Source organism: Gymnoscopelus microlampas, assembly GCF_963454915.1.
Source record: "Gymnoscopelus microlampas genome assembly, chromosome: 11".
NCBI classification, from domain to species: domain Eukaryota; kingdom Metazoa; phylum Chordata; class Actinopteri; order Myctophiformes; family Myctophidae; genus Gymnoscopelus; species Gymnoscopelus microlampas.
This window is the reverse complement of record NC_139948.1, coordinates 52,783,070-52,808,642: the sequence shown is the minus strand read 5'-3', so window position 1 is coordinate 52,808,642 and position 25,573 is coordinate 52,783,070. Positions and strand designations below refer to the sequence as shown.

The following is a 25,573-nucleotide window of genomic DNA, read 5'->3' as shown; positions in this document are numbered from 1 at the left end:
AATCATGGGCGAGACCGAGACGAGACCGGTCTGGAGTCCTACAACCCTACTTCATGCACACAGAGATGTGACTTGGAAACGAAAATGATAGAATACTGATCGAGCAAGTGTCATCATTCAGAATACTACACCACCCTTTTTTCCCCATTTCGGCGACCCCCTCTAGATGGCGCCCTAGACCACAGCCCTGTAGATCATGTTTATAATGAGCCTCTAGGATTAATTAATTGTGACATTTAAAATCACAGTTAACAGTAAAAGTGCATAATAGTCCATCCCTACCTGGGTCTCGTCCATCCCCCAGAAGTAATCACACACTGACCCCCACTGACCCTGGTGGTACACCTCCACCCTGCCAGAGCACCCATCTGTACCGTTCACCAAGCGGATCATCTGGTAAGCTGGAATACACATGAAATACAATGTAGTCATTTAACAGACGCTCTTTATCCAGAGTGACTTACAGTAAACAAGGTAAACACATGTTTTAAAAGTGTATTTTTCTCGCTATAACCATAGAATAAAATATAGAACATGAAGAGATAGAACAGACATTGGACTTATGAGCGCTGTTGTTGGACTATATGGACAGATTTGTTATTGTTTTGCTTTTACGTCTCTGATTAATTCCATTCATGAAGTTCTTTCTGAAATTTTGGATTCTAGATTCACCGTTAAGGAATGTTTAGTAAATAAGCCACTTAGAGCATTGGTTCTCAAAGTGGGGTCCGGGGACCCCCAGGGGTACTTGAGGGGGTTCCAGGGGTTCTCCAGCTAAATGATGGACAGGAACCAAATGGACCCGTATGGGTCTGTAACTCTGAGAGTGTACAAATGGAACCAAATGGACCCTAACGGGTCCATTTGGTTCCATTTGTACACTCTCAGAGTTACATTAACATTGATTTTACAATGTGAATTGGGGTCCCAGAGGTATAAATGCCATTCAATGGGGGTCCGTAGCCCCTAATGCATGTCAAACTGGGGGTCCTTGAAATTAAAATGGTTGAGAATCACTGCTAGAGAGCCGTAAAAATCTTCTCTTATTGGGGGTCCCTGGCTTATCTTTTCAAATGGGGGTCCGCGAGGTAATAAGTGTCAATTTGGGGGTCCTTGACATGAAAAAGTTTGAGAACCACTGACTTAGAGTGAGTTGGAGGCAGAGACGAGAAGACGGGTTCTTCTGAAAGAATGTGAATGAAAACAGTCTTCTTCACTCACTGCTTGGTGTTGTTGTTGACATGGGAGTCTCTGTATGATCGTCTGGACGGGCTGGAAAGATGGAAAAAATACTTAATTTGCTTATTGTTTTTAAAGGAGTATTTCACCCCCCCCCCCCAAATACTTTTGTTGCTATTGTTGCCAGACCCAAGGGGTCGGCCTACATGAGGCTTTGTCCCCCTTTCGTCCATACATGGGCATAAAAGTCTGTCTTTATTTCGTCCCCCTACAGTGCTGAGTATAACTGTAGGCATCGCAACGCATTGTGAGTTTGCATATAATGGTTTGCAAGGAGTTGCATTGGTGTGGACTGGCCTTGCTTCATGTCACTCCCTTATACTCTTTCTGCCACCTTTCCTGTCTCTCTGAGTCTACACTGACCTGTGGAAATAACTCTTTTAGTTGTGGGTCTCAGCAGTCTAGTTTAGAGATGTTTGTTTTAGTATTTGAGGTTATTTCAGGTTTTGATATTTGGGTTGTTTTCAGGTTGTGGTAGTTTTAAATAAGGGGAGGAGCTGGGTTCTACGGGACCGGTCGATTCCCCATCCACTTGTTGTTTTTGGATCTCCTTATCTTGTGTTTATTGCTGAGGAACCAAGGGGAAAGGGCTCAAATGTAAAGAGCTGGAGCTGTAAATGAGACACTTATAGAGTGAGTTGGAGGCAAATTGGATGCAGAGACGAGAAGACAGGTTCCTCTTAAAGAATGTGAATGAAAACAGTCTTCCTCACTCACTGCTTGGTGATGGACCGTCTGCTATTGTTGTTGTTGTTGTAATTGTTGTTGTTGTATTTGTATCTGTCCAGTCATAGTCATGGCCAATACGGGACACACAGACAGAAAACCCAGGTAAATACACTACAGTACATCATTTGCTTTCTTTCTTTCTTTCTTTTTGGTGAATATCTCTCTCTTGCCATTGAACTTTATTTTTTGTCCATCTTACCATGACACATGACCCCTGCATCCTCGCTGTGGTCACAGTTATGGACCCCAGGCTCCTCCATGTCACAGTCTATGAAGGAAGCAAGCTTATGGTAAGTGATATTTAAAGTTAAAATAAGTGTACAAATAGCTCTATATTGTGATAGTACTCATTGATATAGAGTGTTTGTTCAGTAACAACAGTCTCCATGTCTCTCCTGCTCTTTAGTAAAAACAGAAAATGCATTTTCAGGTCGGTATACCTATTTTATCCAATGAGAGAACTTGCACAGAATGCAGAGCAAACAAGTGAAATTGGAAGTGATGACACAAAGAAATGAGCACAATTGGAACTGGATCACTATAGTATAACATTTAAGCTGATACTGGGTACTCTTTCCTGATTGACTGAAAATGTTCCGACCACCTGAAAATAAATAAAACATGGAAACCCCTGTTACTGAACAAACACAATTATTACATCATAATATAGAGCTATTTAACACTGTTACTGAACAAACACTCTATACTGTAGCAATGAGTACTATCACAATAGAGCTATTTAACACTGTTACTGAACAAACACAATGATTACTATCACAATATAGAGCTATTTAACACCGTTACTGAACAAACACAATGATTACTATCACAATATAGAGCTATTTAACACCGTTACTGAACAAACACAATGATTACTATCACAATATAGAGCTATTTAACACCGTTACTGAACAAACACAATGATTACTATCACAATATAGAGCTATTTAACACTGTTACTGAACAAACACAATGATTACTATCACAATATAGAGCTATTTAACACCGTTACTGAACAAACACAATGATTACTATCACAATATAGAGCTATTTAACAAGCACCATCTAATCCCCATGCAGGGTAGTGTTGATTTCGTCGACTAAAACTATGACGAAAAATGTTCGTCGACTACCTTTTTTCACTGACCAAAACACAATAAAAACAAAATAAAAACTAAGCTACTGTATGATGACTAAAACTAAGACTAAATATATTGACAATTTCGTCAACAAATACAAACTAGACTAAAATGTTAGTGAGGGATCTAGTGGAGAAGAGATCCAGTAGAACTAAGACTAGTGGAGAAGAGATCCAGTAGAACTAAGACTAGTGGAGAAGAGATCCAGTAGAAATAAGACTAGGGGTAAAGAGATCCAGTAGAACTGAAAGACAAGTCATTCTGTTTGGTTGCGCTCTGGGTTGCACTCTGAAAATAGCAGATCTACAAGCTCACAATGTGAGCTTGTAGATCTGCTATTTTCAGCATGCAACCAAGTGTAAAATCAGCCATTACGACACCATCAAGGCACCGCCAAAATACATTTTAGTCGACTAAATCAACTGTAGATTTAGTCGACTAAAATCTTATATTTAGCCGACTAAAACTAGACTAACTCTAAAACATTTCAGAAGACTGAAATATGACTAAAACTGAATGGAATTTTATTCAAAAGACTATGACTAAAACTAAAACTAAATGTGCCGTCAAAATCAACACTGATGCAGAGATCCAGGTGTCACAGCAGCCGGTCACAATGAAACACAGGACAGGAGTTCATCTACTGCTATAAGAGCTACTGTAGAGCCATTGATCATTTAGTTTGACCATAATTCTCACAAGGCCTCATGGGAGGCGGGAAACCCGTGGATAAAAAAACCTGCGAGCGAAGTCTCATCCCCACTACAGCGGACGTTGTCCAACCAGATGGGACCGCTGGAGTAGCCGTAGTAAGCATGCATGACCTGCTGGATGGCAGGACCACATCCCAGCATCCTGCACACCACCCTGGCTTCCTCCATCCCCCAGAGGTCATCACACACTGACCCCCACTGACCCTGGAGGTACACCTCCACCCTGCCAGAGCACCCATCTGCACCGTTCACCAAGCGGATCATCTGGTGACCTGGAATATACATAGATATAGATTACCACGTAGGCATTTAGCGGACGATCAACGCCACTAAAGACTAAGCTTCAGACCTCCCAAAACAAACTGATTCCACTACCTCTCGGCCAGAGAGAGAGAGAGAGAGAGAGAGAGAGAGAGAGAGAGCTCTTTGTCTTTCTCCGTCCCTGCCTCTCTTAATTTTGATTGTGTATGTGTGTATATATATATATATATATATATATATATACATGCATTCACCCATACTCTGAACGAACGTGAGCACCTCTGCTGGAAGTGTCGAGGAGTGACACTTCTTTTAGCGAGGCTAATCAGTGAAAAAAACATGGGGAAAACGTTCAGGAAAAGATCAGGAAAGCGTGAAGAGTTGGAATGGCACATCTGTAGAGTGAGCTGGAGCCAGGTGGGCAAACTGGAGGCAGAGACGAGAAGACAGGTTATTCTGAAGGAATGTGAATGAAAACAGTCTTCTTCACTCACTGCTTGGTGTTGGACTGTCTGTTGTTGTTGTTGACACGGGAGTCTCTGTTGGAACCTCTGTTACAGGACGGGCATCTGGACGGGTTGGAAAGACGGAAAACACACGTAAATACTTCATTTGCTTATTGTTTTTAAAGGAGTACTTCACCCCACACAAATGATTTTGTTGCCATTTTCTATATCGTGTCATATCTTATGCACCCGGAAATGAATGCTATTGGTTGGGTAGCTTGTCAATCAAATCATCCCGCCTCTCCTAGAGCATACCCTACTTTATCATAAATTTTAAAATAAATGGGACCATCGTTTACCAAAACGCATCATGGTGATTGAGAGAAGACTTTAAACTAGCGACTGGAAGCATATAGTATTTACCAGCAGGGGTAAAACACTGAAACCACACAGTGATCAAACAGCGATCACGTACTGCTATCCAAAAGTCTTGTAGTCGTCATTTAAATGAACGTCTGTATTCTTACCCGATTCACACCTGACCCCTATGTCCTCGTAGTGCCTACAGTAATGCACTCCTAACGGAGGGTGGCCACACTGTGACAGTGAAGACTCGTTTCCGTTGCAGTTGACCATATCCAGCCAGATGGGACCGCTGGCGGAGCCGTGGTAAAACCTTGTGCCATAAGAGACAGCGGCGCCACAGCCCACCTCCCTGCACACCACCTGGGCAGAGAGAGGAGGAACCATTATGGATTTTGATGACACGATTATAGTGAGAGAAATAATCACCATTATCGCAATTCTTACGCATACATATCAGTGGTGGAAAGTAACTAAGTGCATTTACTTAAGTACTGTACTTAAGCACAATTTTGAGGTGTTTTTTGTACTTTACTTCGAGTATTTCCAATTTCCAATACTTTTACTTCTACTCCACTACATCTCAGAGGCAAATATTGTACTTTTACTCAACTACAATTATTTGAAAAAACTTTAGTAACTAGTTACTTTTCAGATATAAATGATTATGAAACATACATTATGAAACATACATTAACCACTTTAGCCCTATTTTATACCTAGGGATGCGACGCGTTGTGAGCTTGTAGATCGGCTATTTTCAAATATTTTAGTACTTTTACTTTTGGTACTTTAAGTACATTTTGATGTCAATACTTCTGTACTTTTACTCAAGTAAATTCTGGACTTTTACTTATCCTGTTGTTTTATTGGCAAAAACAAGCCACATTCAACTGGCCACAAGTAGGCAACGAATTACCGCAACCGGATAAGAATGTTTTCCTATTCTACAAGACCCCCGTGAGTGTAATGAGGCGATCGGCGTGAGGACAGCAGTCACAGGACATATTCCATGATTGTTCAAAGGTTGGTAAAAATCGCTCGTTTTCACTGGCAGTAGCATCACACTATTACACTATTACTCTGGGAGTTAAAGAGTTAATTGCTTCAGTCATCAACTCTGTTTAGCTTTGTAATGGATTAAATTATAACATTTAGGCCTACTTACCCCACGCACGCTAGTAAAGCCTGATAAAAGTATCAAACGTGTTAACTCTGGTAACCCTTTTAAAATCATGTTAAAATTCACTATAATACAGGAAATGACATTATACTCTGTTAATGTCCCATTCAATGCATTGATAGCATCCCAATGAGATGCTTGTTCAAAGGTTTCTGGGGGAGAACCCCAGAAAGACAGACAGACAGTATCACAAGGTTAATTCACCCATCAGTCAGTCAGACAGACAGACAGACAGACAGACAGACAGTCAGACAGACAGACAGACAGACAGACAGACAGACAGACAGACAGACAGACAGAGAGACAGGCGCCAGGATGAAATGACTGAGGGGGCAGTTGAAAATTGTGAGGGTGCACACCAGTCGCGCTGTGCTGCAAGACCCGTGCGCGCGCTTGCGAAAATTTGCGGTTATTGTGGGGATTTTGGCCGTTTTGGGGCGTTTTTTTTGTTACTTTATTTCGGGGTTAGGGTTAGGTCAGGCTTATGTTATTTAATTCTTATTTTTGCCTGATTTTACCGATTCTTTAGACCAGCTAAAGCGAGTCCGAGTCAAGACCAAGTCCGAGGGGGGGGGGGGGGAGTCCGAGTCAAGACCGAGTCCGGAAGGCCAGGGAGGGGGTCGAGTCCGAGTCGAGACCGAGACCAACAGGAGGCGAGACCGAGTCGAGACCGAGACCAGATTAATATTATTTTTTCTATTATTTGATAGCTGTCCATAAGCACCAGACAGCTCTCTTATAATGTTAATGTGAATGGGCTCCTCATAATATGGGTTTAATACAATTATTTCATTGCATTGTAGTGACTTGGACTCGAGTGGACTCGTGGGGGTAGAGTCCCGAGTCCCTTACGGTGCGTTTTAACAGCGGGCGATTCAGGATAGTATTTTCCGGAAGTGCATTATATGTCTATGAGAGCCGGCAACTACTGGCGATGAGGCGAAGTGGGCGGGGGGACGATGTTGATCTGAAAAGATGTTGCTGTTAAAACGTACTGTTAGTCCGAGACCAAGTCAAGACCGAGTCAAATCATGGGCGAGACCGAGACGAGACCGAGAAAATCAAAATGCGGACTCGAGACCGGTCTGGAGTCCTACAACCCTACTTCATGCACACAGAGATGTGACTTGGAAACGAAAATGATAGAATACTGATCGAGCAAGTGTCATCATTCAGAATACTACACCACCCTTTTTTCCCCATTTCGGCGACCCCCTCTAGATGGCGCCCTAGACCACAGCCCTGTAGATCATGTTTATAATGAGCCTCTAGGATTAATTAATTGTGACATTTAAAATCACAGTTAACAGTAAAAGTGCATAATAGCCTATCCCTACCTGGGTCTCGTCCATCCCCCAGAAGTAATCACACACTGACCCCCACTGACCCTGGTGGTACACCTCCACCCTGCCAGAGCACCCATCTGTACCGTTCACCAAGCGGATCATCTGGTAAGCTGGAATACACATGAAATACAATGTAGTCATTTAACAGACGCTCTTTATCCAGAGTGACTTACAGTAAACAAGGTAAACACATGTTTTAAAAGTGTATTTTTCTCGCTATAACCATAGAATAAAATATAGAACATGAAGAGATAGAACAGACATTGGACTTATGAGCGCTGTTGTTGGACTATATGGACAGATTTGTTATTGTTTTGCTTTTACGTCTCTGATTAATTCCATTCATGAAGTTCTTTCTGAAATTTTGGATTCTAGATTCACCGTTAAGGAATGTTTAGTAAATAAGCCACTTAGAGTGAGCTGGAGACAGAGACGAGGAGACGGGTTCTTCTGAAAGAATGTGAATGAAAACAGTCTTTCTTCACTCACTGCTTGGTGTTGTTGTTGACATGGGAGTCTCTGTATGATCGTCTGGACGGGCTGGAAAGATGGAAAAAATACTTAATCTGCCTATTGTTTTTAAAGGAGTATTTCACCCCCCCAAATACTTTTGTTGCTATTGTTTTACTCACCCTGTCTGTCTGTCTGTCTGTCTGTCTGTCTGTCTGTCTGTGTGTCTCTCTCTCTCCCCCCCTCTCTCTGTCTCCCCCCCCCCCCTCTCTCTCTCTCTTTGTCTTTCTTCGTCCCTGTCTCTCTTAATTTTGATTGTGTGTATATGTGTGCGTGCGTGCGTGCATATATACATATACATATATATTTTTATATATATATGTATTAGTGTAGTGTCTCTAACTCACTGGGATAGACAGTGTGAAAACCATGCATTCATCCATATAGTGGGGTGCCAGGACACTCACTCATTTCAAATTCATGTGAAAGTTAATTTTTCACTTCTAATTTGTAGATAATGGTCTATAGAACAATTTGGCTCGAAGATATATGAGCCAGATTGAAAAAAATATATAGTTTTTGCCCCATTTCCAAAATGGCCAAAATCGGAATTATGATGTTTTGATCAATTTCTTAATTTTCCCACAATTGCTGTGTAATGTTTTTTTTATTGTTATATCACCGTCAATACTGTGTGAGGAATCAACTGGAGTTAAAATATTGATGTTTTGAATATTCTTGTATGGAAAAAAATTAAGATGGCTGTCATTTACATCAAATTAATTCAAATTACACCGAACTTCTATTAGGCCTGGACAGTCAGTCATTTCAAGTTGTTGTGAAAGTTTAGTTTTCATTTCTAATTTGAAGATAAGGGTCTATAGAACAATTTTAGTTTGAGTGTCAAGAAACCAGATTGAAATGTTTTTGTTTTTTTTTACCCATTTTCCAAAATGGCAACAATCGAAATTAGTCTACATGTAGGTCAGATTTCCAAAAATCTTAACCATGAAGGCAAATTGTGTTAATTTATGGCATACATGATTTTAGGGGTAATAAGGGGTGCTGGATCCAAATCTTCTGTATGCCCAGCTCAGAAATGGTTCAGAAATGGCTGATAATGGCTCAACATTGACCATTTAAAGATGGTGGGTACCACTATGCTGAAATATATTTAAAACAACATATACTTTTGACTAAACCAGGTATAAACTGGATTGCATTTTGCTTTATTGGGTTTTCATATGGGGAATACAATGGCATATTCTGATTAGAGATAAAATATGAATTGTCATTTATTGGTGAATAGGTTTTTCAACTAACTTTATCCCCATTACTTTATGACATATCTGCTCTACAATAAGTACTTACAATATATGGATTTGAAAAGCTCCCGACCTGGGGATTGAGCTGGGCCATCAGGTGTATAGGGAAGATGGGCTACTCAGTGGGGATACAGTGAAGATACATGGCCTATTATGGGCCAGGGTGTGAAGGTTGGTGCAAAGCCATCAGAACCCACTGTCTGGATGAGTGTAACAGGACTATGGAGCCCCTCAGGTGGGTAGAGGGGGGTATATGGAGTGGGTGGTGGGTTTGGAGGTAATAGGGGGTCTGGTTTATGAGTTTAGTGAGCCTAGGATGCCCCTCAGGTGGGTAAAGGGGAGTATGGGGGTCACTGGATAGATCCCTGGGCACTTGAAGCATGGAAGATCAAAGTTATGGGGACCAAGAAAGCACTCCATCGGCTGATTCCCTTTCCCATCTCATAACAGCTGCTAAAGAGATAATGCTGTAGAGTGGGGCACTTGTGAGCCCAGGAGGAGTGCTCACAGCCGGTTAGAGAGAGTGTTGATATGTGAGTCGGTTGCTGGTGATGGTGGTTCCAAGAACTCCATGTGGTGCATGGCTATCCGTACGGCCGACAGGGGTGTCCCTATGTCGGTCTGGATCACTGGATACGTTCATCCCAAGTGGACCTCCATGCGGATCTGCTGGCTCTTCCTATGCCCAAGATAGGTGCTCGTGGGCAGACATAGGTAGCGATGCAGGTCAGTCCCCAGTGGTGTCAGGCAGACAAGGATATCCCTATGTCAGACTGGCTCACAGGAGAGTCTGGTTGTTTCTAAGTAATATTACCAATGGTCATCAGTGACTTATCATTATGGCATGGGCTGTAACAGTTGAATACAGAAAGCAATGCTTTATGTCCGATAGCAGCAGGGACATGGCCCCTTGTGGGCCTGGAGGTTGGTTACACTAGGATCATATGGAGGAGAATGGAGCACAGGGCATCATGGACTGTTCACCTTTCCCCTATAGCTGTTAAAAAGCTCCAGATAAAAAGCAACGGTAAACCCTATCCCTGCTACACTCCGCCTCTACCCGTTCCTAGACACCCAGTAGACACTGTATGTGCTGACAGTTCTGCACTGATCTCCACACCCTCTCCATGCCTCTTCACTGTATCCCCACTGATGAGCCCATCTAACTTATACCCTTAATGGCCCTGCTCAGCCCTCAAATCTGGAGCTTATCAAAACTGTACAGGGGAGAAGGGGGACAACCCAGGACTTCCAGCTGTCACAGGTTCCCTTAGGCCTAATTTGTTCCAAATTGTTTGTAATATCCCCTATAAATGACAATTTTCCCAATATATGTTTTAAACACGTTCCTCACATTTGAGCTCAAAATCCAAAAAGAATATGGGATTGGATTCCCCATACATCAAAACCTAAAAAAATAAATTCTATCAAGTTTCTGCCTTGTGTAGTCAAAAATATGTTTTACGTAATATATTTCAGCCTAGTGGTGGCCGCCATCTTTAAATGGTGAATTTTGAGCTGGGCATACAGCAGATTTGGATTCAGTACCACTTAATACCCCCAAAAAACATGTATGCCATAAATTAATAGAAATCCTGCCTTTATTGAAAGACATTTAACATGCTGTTCTGGAATGATTTATCTTAACATTGAAAGTAATACTACTAATAATAATTTACATAGCAAAACACTGTAATGTGAGTTATTCAAGTAGCTATATGGGTAGTGGAGACAAAAATGGAATTCTATTCCGACACATACGTTAGCGCATAGACCTCTTCTGACTATTCTTGTGGAAATGTGCAGATAGCAGAAGAAATATTGCATCTTTGTGAAATATGTGTCAAGTACCAGTTGCTACTCCTGATCCTGAATCCATAGATACCTCATTATGTTCATATTGGATAATCCAATCAAAAGTTATAACAGTTTGCATATTTTTCTATGGCTGGTGTGGGGTTGGGAACCGCTGACACCCCCTAGAGGCCATTTTCTTTATCTGAGTGCTTGACACTCGAACCAGAGATGTTCTATAGACCCTTAACTTCAATTTAGTAGTGAAAACGAAACTTTCACATCAATTTCCAATTCAAAAAACAAATTACCCATACTCGGTCCCCTACTATATCTATTTTTGTCGATATGCGCCAATACTGGAAAATGAAATTGATTCTATGGGTAATACGTTCGAAAACGTTCAGGAAAGCGTGAAGAGTTGGAATGGCACATCTGTAGAGTGAGTTGAGCAAATTGGAGACAGAGACGAGAAGACGGGTTGAATGAAAACAGTCTTCTTCACTCACTGCTTGGTGTTGGACTGTCTGTTGTTGTTGTTGTTGACACGGGAGTCTCTGTTGGAACCTCTGTTACAGGACTATGATCGTCTGAACGGCCTGGGAAGATGGAAAACACAGGTAAATACTTCATTTGCTTATTGTTTTTAAAGTATTACTTCACCCCAGTGGCGTATCCAGAACGCTAGCCGAGGCTGGGCCTAGGGAGTCGCGGGTGGGCACACATGCACACGCGCGCAGCGGCATGCGGTTATTAGCGTTTTTTGATGCTTTTTTTCGCGGGTTTGTGACGTATTTCGGGTACCTATATATACACTGTTATCAGAATGGCTGAATATGACAAAAAAAAAAAAAAAAAAAAGTTATATAATTATTTTCTTTTTGGGGGGGGGGGGGGGGGGGTTGGGCAGACAAAGAAAATGGGTGGCCCCAGGCCTACCTATGCCCACCCATGGCTATGCCCCTGCTTCACCCCCCAAATTATTTTGTTGCTATCGTTTACTCACCCATAAATCAAGGGAGAATGTTTGTTTGTTACAGTGAGCGAAAGAGTTGGAAAAAAAGAAAGAAGGGGTCCGTTTCTAAGAACAGCACAACGTTATAAAAAAAGCAACACTCACAGTGTAAGCCCAAGTGTCCTGTCCCGTCTGTGTCTCAGTATTTAGAAAACATTACTTATTCACTAAAACTAGTTTGCTCACAATACTTCCGGTCGACATCCTCTCATGCACGATAACTGAGTTCATGTTGAACCCCACAGGCATGCCTAGATATGAGATACTTTACACCAGGGGTCTTCAACCTTTTTAGGCCAAGGACCCCCTAGCTGAGAGAGAGATGAAGCAGGGACCCCCTACTCTATATTGTATAAAATTGTGTTTCAGATTAACGTTTTTATTTTTTACTTAGTCTGCTCTTTTTTCCCTCTACGCAGCGCGAGGCGTTGAGAGCTTGTAGATCGGCTATTTTCGGCTAATGTTACCCTCAGAAAAGGAATTATAGGGTTCAAGTGGTTAATGTAAAAAAAACGAAATCCTATCACACAAAGATTTGGCGGACCCGCTATAGTAGCTCTGAGGACCCCCTAGGGGTCCCGGACCCCCTGTTGAAGACCCCTGCCATAAGTGATTAGAAAAGTAAAATAGTCAGCTTAAAACTGAGTTTTAGGCCTACTGAGCGTATGACAGGACACTTGGTAGGAGCGTTGTACAGTATACCTATATCTGGTGTACATACAGTAGTCTGTCATTACAAGCCAAGCCATTAATATAGTGAATAAATGAGTCATTCCACGAATTCGGTACGATTTGCGGTCCCTCTGACCTTTTTGAGTGTATTGTATCCATGGGTCACCAAAATCAAATTTTAAAAGCTTTTTAGAATCAATTGACATGTTCCCTTTACTATTGTGTAAAAATATGATATATTTTATCTTTATATCTGAAATTATCTGCCTTTTCTACAGTAGACACCGCCTAAATTTGCCCATTTTTCATGTCCCCAATGGCCGATAGAGAGATTGGCCTTCAGATATGACTACTAAAAGTGTAGAATAATCCATAACTTATATTATTCACATAAAACCATGAATGTACTCTATTGCTAGTCATGTTTAGTTTTTTAATAAATAGTTGATTTATCATTAAAATCACGTTATATACAGTAGCTCTGTCCCACAGTCACACTCAACCCCGTTACACAAGTCATTCTCCTCTCTGTAAAAAGTATAAACTGACCCTTTAGTGGCATCAACAACATGTGATGGCATTCTACAAGTCTTCTGAGCAAGATGCTGCAGAAAGAGGAACATTTCGAACTTCTTATACAGCTATTTAGGGTCATTTATACTTTCAAAGCGTGGTCGTAAAGCATAACAACTCAACCCCGTTACATGAAATAAAGATAGAAAAATATTATTATTTTAAATTGTCTTTGTCATTTCAGCAATATACGTGATTGACTAATGTCATGCATGCCATGTGGTCTCCTCTTAATCATCACAGGTAGAGTTATGGCCATCTTGAGTAAAAAAATCTCAACCCCGTTCCACTCAACCCCGTTATGAATTTCAACCCTGTTACATATATTATTCCATATAAAAATATTAATTTAATGCCTGAGATGGGAAAATATGTTTTTCTGCATGTTAAATATGTCCTTCATGGTGTGGGCTATTCAAAAAAGTAATTCGTTTCCATCGATTTTTCCCCCAAAAAAAGTGCAAATCGTACCGAATTCGTGGAATGACTCAAATCTTTACCACTTTCAGGTGGAACTGGTCTATTATACTGTACCCTTCATAGACATGGATTCATATGATGCTGTCCTATTAAGTAAGTTATACCAATCTTTGACTGCCATAGTTGGACTAGCATTTCTTTTAATGGCTTGGCTTGTAATGACAGACTACTGTATATGTACACCAGATACAGGTATACAACTCTCCTACTGTACCAAGTGTGCTGTGATATGATCATTTAACCACTTGACCTCTAGCATCCCTTTTCTGACGAGAACTATAGCCAAAAATAGCAGATCGACACGCCTCGTGAGGAATTGTGAGCTTGTAGATCTGTTTAGACGTTTAGACATTCCACATGTAGGAGGAGTTATATGATATAAGTCGTCCTACAAAGGGCTCTCCCAATATGAATACTTTGATCAATCAATCAGCAATTCTCTGAATGCGATCACGTACTGCTATCCAAAGGTCCTTTAGTGGTCATTTAAACACTTTAAGACCTGGAACGCATCTGTGTCACTTTTAGATTTCTTTAGGCTATTCAAAAATAGCAGATATACAAGCTCATAGCGCGGCACCGAGTGCCGCGCTATGAGCTTGTAGATCTGCTATTTTTCGAAAAATCTTGAAAATGTGTGCAATATGTAGTGCAAAAGTTTTTTTTTCAAGGCGAACATTTTTAACTAAAATCTTTGCTTCTGGGGGGTCCCTGGAACAACATATTTTGAGATGGGGGTCCACGGGCAAATACATATAATTTTGGGTGGTCCTTGACATGAAAAAGTTTGAGAACCACTGATATATATAGCATAAGTTTTTTTTTAAAACTGTTAGGATTTAGAAGACATTTGTAGAACCCCCCCAGAAGCAAAGATTTGAGATACAAATGTTTTGCTTTGAAAATATATATATTCAAAGATATGCAAAAATGATCACGGTTTTTCAAAAATAGCAGAGCTATGAGCTTGTATATCTGCTATTTTTGAATAGCCAAATAAATCTCAAAATAATGGGTTAATGAACGTCTGTATCCTTACCCGGCTCACACAGGATCCCTACGTCCTCGCGGTGCCCGCAGTTATGGATTCCTAGCGGACGGAGTTCACACTGTGACAGTGAGGACTCGTTTCCGTTGCAGTTGACGTCGTCCAGCCAGATGGGGCCGCTGGCGGAGCCGTGGTAAAACCGTGTGCCGTAATCCACAGCTGCACCACAGCCCACCTCCCTGCACACCACCTGGGCAGAGAGAGAGAGAGAGAGAGGTGGAACCATTATTGATCTTTGATGACATGATTATAAAGCGAGTTGCCGTGCCGAGCGTTGCGAAGTTTCGCTTGAGCCGACTCAGCGCCCGTCCGAGTTACATACCCAGTGTTGCAATGCTGAATTGGAACGTGGTTGCACTGTATTTCAATGACGTGACGCGCACGTCTCTTAACACCTACACTACAGGGGCCAGTTGCACCACCTCACACTAAGTTCAAACTTAGCCTAGTTATAGCTTAAAGGAGGAGTTCACCCAAAAAAAGACTTATTTTCTTATCAATTGCACACCCCATGAAACCTTGAATTCATGGATTTATTTTTGTTTTTGTGGCATTCCTAAGCCAATAATTTGATGGCCGTGTGTATTTCCGGTAGGAGACACAAATAATCTACTTTGTGTCTCCTACCGGATACATTAGCCGGTAGGAGACGGGAAACAAATTATTAGCTCAGGAATGCGACAAAAACAAAAACAAATCCATGGATTCAAGGCTTCATAGGGTGTGCAATTGATAGAAAATAAGTAATTTTTTGGGTGAACTCTTAGCTTAAATAGAAGCTTAAATCTATGCGTGTGCCTGCGTGTGCTCCTGGTCAAATAGGTTCACGCACGGCGTGCAAGGCCGTCCTGTGAGCATTGCACCCCTGTATGTACCGATAGGCACAGAATGGTAAATCATGTTTTGGGGTGAGCGTTTGCCCCAACTGCCACTCGAAGTGACTACTGGCTCAATCACAGCGCGTCTTTTCCGGGTCTTGCCAGAAGTGGGTTGCATTTCACTATCACGCCAGACAGACAGACAGACAGACAGACAGACAGACAGACAGACAGACAGACAGACAGACAGACAGACAGTATCACAAGGTTAATTCACCCATCATGCACACAATGATGTGACTTGCAAACGAATACTGATCGAGCAAGTTTCATCATTCAGAATACTACACCACCCCCCCCCCCCCATTTCGGCAACCCCCTCTAGATGGCGCCCTAGACCCCGGCCCTGCAGATCATGATCATAATGAGCCTCTAGGATTAATTAATAGTGACATTTAAAATCACTGAAGTGGTTAATAGTCCCATCCCTACCTGGGTCTCGTCCATCCCCCAGGCATCGTTACACACTGACCCCCAATGACCGCGGTGGTACACCTCCACCCTGCCAGTGCACCCATCTGTACCGTTCACCAAGCGGATCATCTGGTGACCTGGAATATACATAGATTACAATGTAGGCATTTATCAGACGCTCTTTATCCAGAGTGACTTACAGTAAGCAAGGTAAACACATACATAGAATACAGAGACAGTGTAATGTCTCAGTAAACTAGGATCACAGGTAAACAACGAACCTATCTAGGTCAAGTGCTAGGGGCTGACAGACAGACAGACAGACAGACAGACAGACAGATACATTGATCCGCCTGTATGGGCATACAGTAAGTATAGATATCCATATATGGGCCCAAAAGGGACAGGCATACAGACGGTACAATGGGTAATACATAACCGGGTGGGGCATGCATTCCCTATATTTTCATCGTTCCCGAGTAGACCAGATTATCATGTCTATGAAAACGTAAATCTCGGTGTATCTGTCTGTGTCTCTTTCATGCCCAATGCATCAATGGGGATCCCTGATGTCATCAGCGTATAGACAACTTAATGGGTTGTTATGGTTTTGAATTGAATCATTCACAAAGGGGTCAGGTGGTGTGGGTGCTACGTCAGTCAGTCAGTCAGTAGTAGTAAAGTCAGTTGTTTGTTCTCCTGCGGGCTTTATGAATGAAATGGAGAGGGGGTGAACGGGGGAAGTCCAACTTTGCTGACCGCTACGCTATACGCTAAATGCAACACCGTGCTGTGATTCACTTTATGTTATGATGCCGCTAAATGAACATGTTTTGAATGAATGTTTTAACTTAAATACAATTTCAACAAAACGCAGAACCCTGGAACAGTGATTTCTTGACAAGCAGAAGACATTTTGTTCTGAAAGAATGTGAATGAAAACAGTCTTCCTCACTCACTGCTTGGTGTTGGACTGTCTGTTGGAATGGCTACTGGACCATCATCACCTGAACGGGCTGGAAAGATGGAAAACACAGGTGAATACTCAATATGCTTATCTTTTTTTTTTTCTTTTACATTTTTATCCCGCGATTTTTGTAACCCTTTTTCTTTCACCCAGTGCCAATTTTCTTAGTGATCCTTGGGAGCTACACCAGCCCTACACCAGTCCCCCACAGCCTAGGGAGGCCAGGGCCGAGCTCATGCCTCCTTCAATGCATGAGAGCCAGCTGACCTTCTTGTCACCTGACGGGGGGGAGTTTCCCCGGTTGGACGTAGCGTGTGGAAGGAACACGTTATTCCAACCAGTTCCCTTCCCCTCCATCAGGCGCCCCGGCTATCGCGGGGGAGGCGGGATAGCGACAAGGATTACTGCATGTTTTTTGTGAGGGTATTAACTACCCTAGGAGACACGGGGAGAACATGCAAACTCCACACAGAGTAGGTCCTTTCGCCAACCCCACCTAATAGGGTATGGGCACTGATGACGCGGAGTTATATGAAGATGGTGAAGTGGTCATTTAAATGAATGTCCGTATCCTCACCCGGCTCACAGATGACCCCTGCGTCCTCGTGATGCCCACAGTTATGGTGTTCTAACGGAGCCACTGAACACTGTGACAGTGAAGACTCGCCGCCGTTGCAGTCCACGTTGTCCAGCCAGATGGGACCGCTGGAGGAGCCGTAGTGAGCCTTCATGGCAGCATAGACGGCCGCACCACAGCCCACCTCCCTGCAGACCACCTGGACATAGAGGTGGAACCATTAGGGACTTTGATGACACGATTATAGTGAGAGAAATAATCACGGTTTCACCATTATCACTGTTATCAGTGGCGTGCACAGACATTTTGAGGGGCAGGTGCTCAAGTAAATTATACTTTTTTTTGTTTACTTGGTCTGCTCTTTTTCCCTCTACACCTATACCTCTTTGCCGAAAATAGCCGATCTGCTATTTTTGGCTAAAGTTCTCCTCAGAAAAGTGATGGTAGGTTTCGAGTGGTTAAGGTAAAAAGAAAAATCATATCACATAAAGATTTGGCGGACCCCCTGTAGTAACTCTGAGGACCCCCTAGGGGTCCCGGACCCCCTGTTGAAGACCCCTGCTGTAAACAGGAAAAAAAACACGATTTTTTTCTTTTTTTCAAAAGGGCACTTCTGGTCAAGAGGGCAAAGGGCAGGTGCTCTAGCACCACCTAGAGTCTATCTGTGCACGTCCCTGACTGTTATTACGTGTACATATATCCCACAAAAATCACCTGAGCATTTATAAATTAGTGGTTTATTTTATTGTCCACGTAAAATGTCTTTTAACGGTTGCTGCATTTCAAAACACACTTAATAATGCAGTTGCCAAACAATGCATATACACACAATAAAAAGTGTATCTCTTTGATAGTAAATGTTTAAACATCAATGTAGGCTACAGGACCTCTGTCTACAAGGCTCTGTAACTGTACTGATTATTATAAACGTATATTATATTATATTATTATTACTTCTGTCTGTAAGGCTCTACAACTGTACTGCTAAATAGTATTTTCAGCTCAACATTTCTTTTGAATATCCATCCATCAACCTTCAACCTGCTTATCCGGAATCGGTCGCAGGGGCTAGAGAGATTTCCAGACTTCCCTTTTCCAGAGCAACATTAGACCACAAGGTGTTCCCAGGCCAGTGTGGAGATGTAATCCCCCCATCTGGTCCTTGGTCTGCCACAGGGTCTCTTCCCAGTCCTCCCTAGGGAGACGCTCGGGAGGCATCCGTACTAGATTGCCTGAACCACCTAAGCTGGCTCCTTTCCAAGTCAAGGAGCAGCGACTCTACTCCGACTCTCTCACGGATGACTGAACTTCTCACCCTATCTCTAAGGGAGAGGCCGGCCACCCGTCTGAGAAAACTCATTTCGGGCCGCTTGTATCCTATCCGCGATCTTATGACCCACACTTCATGACCATGTACTGTAGGTGAGAGTAGGAACGAAGATTGGTCTGTATATCGAGAGCTTTGCCTTCTGGCTCAGCTCTCTTTTTGTTTTGGTGTAACAACACAGTCCCCTGTGGATTTGTCTCTGTGTTGGTGGCAGGCACTTGCAGCCACACAAGTTTGTACATTTATCACCATGTCTGGGATTTAAAGACTACGGACACTAGATTGGATAAACCTTGACAAACAGCAGCGGCAACATTATGATGATTGAAGAAGGGTTATCCTCCACAAATAAAGTTACAAGTAGAACCTCTACTGCAGCATAAACTTAACTTCTACAATGTGTCCGGGTATCAAGTTACCATCCAGCTCTACAGGCCCAGATCTAGCCCAATTTGCGCCCTAGTCAAGCCTTCTCTGACACGGCACGCAGCCCTGATGGTGGTTTATTTGGTAGCATTTCGTAGTGTGTGCTCACATGAATAGGTGTTGACTGAAATATTGTTATGATCATGTTGCCTCTGTTTATATAGTTTCTGTATGTTCAATTCTGATTAGTGAAGTGTTGTAGCGACAATTCAAATAGGATATTGACAGAGTTTTGCAGATATGACATCATTATTGCAAAGTATAGCTGTCCCACTTTTATGTCCAATATAACGTGAAATCACCATACTACTGTGATTCATTCATTGTGACATTTAACATTGCAGTTAATAGTAAAAGTGGATAATAGTCCCATCCCTACCTGGACATCGTCCATCCCCCAGCGGTCATCACACACTGACCCCCACTGACCCTGGTGGTACACCTCCACCCTGCCAGAGCACCCATCTGTACCGTTCACCAAGCGGATCATCTGGTGACCTGGAATACACATGAAATACATTGTAGGCATTTAACAGACGCTCTTTATCCAGAGTGACTTACAGTAAACACATGTTTCAAAAGTTTATTTTTCTTGAGATAGAACAGACTGCATATTGAGCGGTGTTTTGGATTATATGGACAGATGTTTTACATTGTTTTGCTGTTATGTGGAGTCTCTGATTAATTCCATTCATGAAGTTCTTTCTTAAATTTTGGATTCTGGATTCACCGTTAAGGAATGTTTTACAAACTAAAGCTCTGCGCGAGTCAAAGACAACACCATAGGTAAACGATAGAAATAAAGGCATTAGAAATATCCATATATGGGCATAAAAAGACACATGACACAGGACAAGCCAGATATGGAACTGTAAATAAGCCACTTAGAGTGAGTTGGAGGTGTGTAAATTGGAGGCAGAGACGAGAAGACAGGTTCTTCTGAAAGAATGTGAATGAAAACAGTCTTCCTCACTCACTGCCTGGTGTTGGACTGTCTGCTGTTGTTGTTGTTGTTGGTGGTGGTGATGATGTTGTTGTTGTTGTTGTTGTTGACACGGGAATCTCTGTTGGAACTAGGCCTGTCAAAAAAAATCGATTCATGAATAAATCGCGATTCTTAACGCCACGATTTTAAAAATCGAATCAAAATATTAAAATCGATTTTTTTATTAAAAAAAAAAAAAAAAAAATATATTTTTTTTTTTAATAAGTTTGTACCTTTTTCACTGGCACTTTGTCTGAAATCAATTGTCAGAAAGACTGACTGACATGATCTGGCTGCATTGAAGTTTATGATTCAACTTTTCATGGTTTATATTATATTAAAATGTTCTAGTATAATTAAAGCAAAGTGATTTGGGGTAGAAAATCGCAATAAATCGCAGAATCGAATATCAATTAATCGCAGAATCGCAATTTTAATCGAATCGGCACCCTAGAAAATCGCAATAAATCGCAGAATCGAATCGAATATCAATTAATCGCAGAATCGCAATTTTAATCGAATCGGCACCCTAGGAATCGATTTTGAATCGAATCGTGAGGTAAGTGAATCGTGACACCCCTAGTTGGAACCACTGTTCTTTCAGGACTATGATCGCCTGAACGGGGAACTGGAAAGATGGAAAACACAGGTAAATAACCTTTAATTTCATCGGTCAGTGTGAACACAGTATTAGAAACGGACCCCTACTACCCCCCCCCCTATTGTTTTCAACTCTTAAACCCTATAAGCTCAGCACATGACACAAACTGTCCACAACCGTTCTCTGAGACACAGAGTGAGTAGACAGAAATAAATGGTGCCATCTTATAACGAGGACCACTGTTTAAGACCACTCATATGAAGATACGGTTCAAAACTGGCACAGTGGTCATTTAATTGAATGTCCGTATCCTCACCCGGCTCACACATGACCCCTGCGTCCTCGTGGTGCCCACAGTTATGGTGTTCTAACGGAGCCACTGAACACTGTGACAGTGAAGACTCGCCGCCGTTGCACTGGACGTTGTCCAGCCAGATGGGACCGCTGGAGGAGCCGTAGTGGGCGTGTCCCAATGCAGAGACGGCCGCACCACAGCCCGCCTCCCTGCACACCACCTGGGCATAGAGGTGGAACCATTATGGATTTTGATGACGCGATTGTAGTTAGAGTACCACCCACCCATAAAACAAACATGGGTTAATTCTCCTTCTACAGCACTGCCACCCAGGTGTGGAATTCCCTGACCCCATCCCTTAAAAAAAATTGATCACTGGCTTCCTTTAAAGCAGCCTGAAAACTCACCTTTCAGGAGGCCAAAGGGGGGAGGTCGTTATCACTTCTCCCCCCCCCCCCCCCCCCCTTCTTTACCCTAACCCCCCCACCCTCTTCTTTCTACTCTGTACATGTAGTATTTTTTATATTTGTGATGATATTGAATTGTTTGGTGCTATTTTAAAATGTTTGCTTAAAAATATATATATATTCAAAAGATTTGCACACATTTTCACGATTTTTCAAAAATAGCAGATTTACACCCCCGCCCCCCCCCCCCCCATATTCTACGAGACTCGGCCACGTCTTTTAAAGTGATTGGTGGATACATCGTTGTGAAGAATAATATTCTATGATTTTTCAAAAGGTCAGTGAAAACACTCTGAATCGCTGGCAAGGTCGGCTATTACGACACTTTAATCTGGCGGTTAATGAGTTAATTAATAGTCCCATCCCTACCTGGACCTCGTCCATCCCCCAGAGGTCATCACACACTGACCCCCACTGACCCTGGTGGAACACCTCCACCCTGCCAGAGCACCCATCTGTACCGTTCACCAAGCGGATCATCTGGTGACCTGGAATATACATAGATTACAATGTAAGCATTTATCAGATGCTCTTTATCCAGAGTGACTTACAGTTAAGATAAGACAAGATAAACACATACATAGAATACAGAGACAGTGTAGAGACAGTGTAGTGTCTCAGTAAACTGGGATCACAGGTAAACCATCAGTCTAAATGTAACAGAGTGATTCACAACCTCCACCTGATGGCCTGAAAGTTTAATATCTCCCCTGTGGCTTAGTGGTTAAGATGTTGGCTTTCCACGCAGGAGACCCGGGTCCCGGGCGTTACATAAACAATATTCTATACTAATCTGTACATTGAAACTATAGGATACCAGGTATGCAATGAACCGGGTCTTTCTAAATAACATTCTATCTACAAAAACATGAGAACAAATGACCTCAGTTCTGGATATAAATGTCGCCAGACTCTAAATGCCCCCCCCCCCGTACTCATGATGAGCTTCTGAGCAGCCTTCTGCTGTGTGAAGCTGAAACTAAACTCTTTGTGGGAGAGAATCCCCCCCCCCCCCCCGTCAGTTTTACCTTTCTTTATTTCTTTCTCCTTTCCCCCAACACACTTGCAGTATAGGGTGACCAGATCGCTGAATGGTCAGGGTGTGTACCACATAGACTCTGATGCCAGCCAGGTCAGCGAAGTCCCTGGTTCAATTCCCAGACCAGACCATTTGCTTTGCATGTCACTCCCTTACGGTGCGTTTTAACAGCGGGCGATCAGGATAGTATTTTCAGGAAGTGCATTATATGTCTATGAGAGCCGGCAACTACTGGCGATGAGGCGAAGTGGGTGGGGGGGGGCGATGAAAGATGGATTTTCTTTATCTTTTGGACGATGTCGCCCGGCGATCGCCCGAGAGTCGCCCGCTGTTAAAACGTACTGTTACTCTTTCTGCCACCTTTCCTGTCTCTCTGAGTCTACACTGACCTGTGGAAATACATCTTTTAGTTGTGGGTGGGAGGTTTCAGCAGTCTAGTTTGAAGATGTTTGTTTTAGTATTTGAGGTGATTTGCAGGTTTTGATATTTGGTTTCAGGTTGTGCTAGTTTTAAATAAGGGGAGGAGCTGGGTTCTACGGGACCGGTCGCTTCCCCTCCACTTGTTCTTTTTGGATCTCCTTCTCTTTGTATTCTCCTCTTTCTTATCTTTTGTAACTGGAACTGGAAATGAGCCACTTATAGTGTGAGTTGGACATTATTGTTTTTTACTCCACTGCGCCCTCTACAGTTCTGGTCAATATAAATGAGCATTGACCAGATCTGTAGAGTCTTCTACAGAGAAGGTGGGGTGCAGAGAGGCTTCCCACCCTGGAGAATAGACTTTAAACAACACAAAACAGCCTTTGTTTGGGTGAGAAGCAAAGTAGTTTTCTTTATTTTGACTACACTTGGAGCCCTCGCAGGGCAGTGGAATTCTGTGTCTATGAGCAGAGCCCAGCGCCTGGCAGAGCGTTAGAGAGAACTCGCAGCGCGACGCGTATTGAGCTTGTAGATCTGCTATTTTGGCTACTTTTTGGAATCCTGCCTTTTTTTTTGCTGTTTTTTAATTGGAATTCTGAAAAGTATTTTTTTTAATTTCATTTCAAGTGCATTTAGTTATGCTTATGTTAACTTTATGACCTTAAATACAAATACATTGGACATAAAAAAGACAATAGAATTTTAATACTAGTCATTAAGCTACTAATATATATAGACTGAAGTAATTAAAGCGGGTCATGTTTGGAATTGTAACAGCTGAAATCAATGATATATCACTATTCCAATATTAACCTGAGGGCCACATTAAGTGAAGGTGGGGGCCGCACGTGGCCCTCCCGGGCCACCAGTTGCCCATGTATGCTCTGGATCATGGGGCTGAGTTGGAGGCAAAATGGAGGCAGAGACGAGAAGACAGGTTCTTCTGAAAGAATGTGAATGAAAACAGTCTTCCTCACTCACTGCCTGCTGTTGGACTGTCTGCTGTTGTTGTTGGTGGTGTTGTTGTTGTTGTTGTTGTTGTTGTTGTTGTTGGTGTTGTTGTTGTTGGTGGTGGTGGTGGTGGTGTTGTTGGTGTTGTTGTTGGTGTTGTTGTTGTTGTTGTTGTTGGTGTTGTTGTTGTTGTTGTTGTTGGTGTTGTTGTTGTTGTTGTTGGTGGCCAGCCAAAGTCACGCCCTCCTATACAGGACACAAAGACAGAAAACACAGGTAAATACACTATATCAACATAATTTGTGTGGTTGCCCTAACAGGCCAACCAGACTATAGTACTCTTCCCACTTTATTCTAGATAAACTTTTTTCATATTTGCTATTTCTCGCACAGTTTTTTTTTCTTCCAAATTTCGTGCCACATGTCAAAATGACCGGCTTCACCGGGAATAGACTGCTCTTGTATTTTGCTAAGAGATTGGTTACATAGTTTAATTGATATTGATTTATTAGTGCATTAAATGTCCCCATCCACTTTAATGGGAAAATAAAAAACCTCAAATTCAAGTATTTTTTTCTCGGAAACCGTAAGTGCTAGAGTTAAAAAGACTTAGAGGGGAGGTTCATAATTTAGTGCGAAATTATTAAGATAATATTTATATCATTCGGCCACATGGTGGCGCTATAAAAGCCCACTTTACGTTTTGGCCTATAACTCTTGAACCGTAGGTCGTAGAATAAATTGTTTTTCCCCCCTAGATTCCTTGGGTCATGACGCAACTCCCTATATAGGCCACGCCCATTTGCGTCTGGATAGATTTTCCGCCATTTTGAATTTTCTCCTCGCGGCCGCGACCGGCTTTGCAATTTTCCAGAATTGCGACGCGTCTAGTTTGCTTTCTTTCTTTTTTTTTCCTGGGGGAGGGAGCGGGGGGTGAGTGTCTCTCTCTTTTTTGTCAAAGTTGGAGTCCATCTTACCCTGATTCATCACCCCTGCATCCTCACTGTAATCACATAGACCAGCAAGTACAGTATATGTACCAATAGACGGGTCAATATATGAAGAAAAAAATCACACCCTGTGTGAAGGTAGCGGCGCCTTTGATACATTTTGTCATCGATATGTGTTTATAATGTGCTTATAGCCATGTGTCACGTGAAGCTTGACCAATCACTTTGTTGACGGGTCTGACCAATCAGAGCGTTGGCGGGTCTGACCAATCAGAGCGTTGACGGGTCTGACCAATCAGAGCGTTGACGGGTCTGACCAATCAGAGCGTTGACGGGTCTGACCAATCAGAGCGTTGACGGTGAACACGGACAAAGTCAGGTATAGAGCTAGCGCCACTAAAAATCTATTAACCCCAAATAAATTGATATAAAAGGGTTTTCAATGGATTTTGCTATATATATATATATTGGGCATGCTGAATGACATACTAGAAACTAGA

At 42.4% G+C, this 25,573-nt stretch overlaps 1 protein-coding gene across 1 annotated transcript in view; it reads right to left on the bottom strand.

Annotated features, from left to right (window-relative positions):
• LOC311054862 (scavenger receptor cysteine-rich domain-containing protein DMBT1-like) overlaps positions 1-25,573 on the bottom strand; it is a gene marked incomplete at both ends in the record, with an annotated part of 41,580 nt that overhangs the window by 10,764 nt on the left and 5,243 nt on the right. The window contains 14 exons of the mRNA XM_084070859.1: positions 283-401; positions 2,168-2,236; positions 3,847-4,092; positions 4,576-4,650; positions 5,055-5,253; positions 7,411-7,529; positions 11,498-11,587; positions 14,768-14,966; positions 16,087-16,205; positions 17,028-17,084; positions 17,613-17,811; positions 19,745-19,863; positions 21,268-21,466; positions 22,083-22,201. Of these exons, the coding sequence (XP_083926985.1) occupies positions 283-401; positions 2,168-2,236; positions 3,847-4,092; positions 4,576-4,650; positions 5,055-5,253; positions 7,411-7,529; positions 11,498-11,587; positions 14,768-14,966; positions 16,087-16,205; positions 17,028-17,084; positions 17,613-17,811; positions 19,745-19,863; positions 21,268-21,466; positions 22,083-22,201 (1,928 nt within the window). The remainder of the gene's footprint in view (positions 1-282; positions 402-2,167; positions 2,237-3,846; positions 4,093-4,575; positions 4,651-5,054; positions 5,254-7,410; positions 7,530-11,497; positions 11,588-14,767; positions 14,967-16,086; positions 16,206-17,027; positions 17,085-17,612; positions 17,812-19,744; positions 19,864-21,267; positions 21,467-22,082; positions 22,202-25,573) is intronic.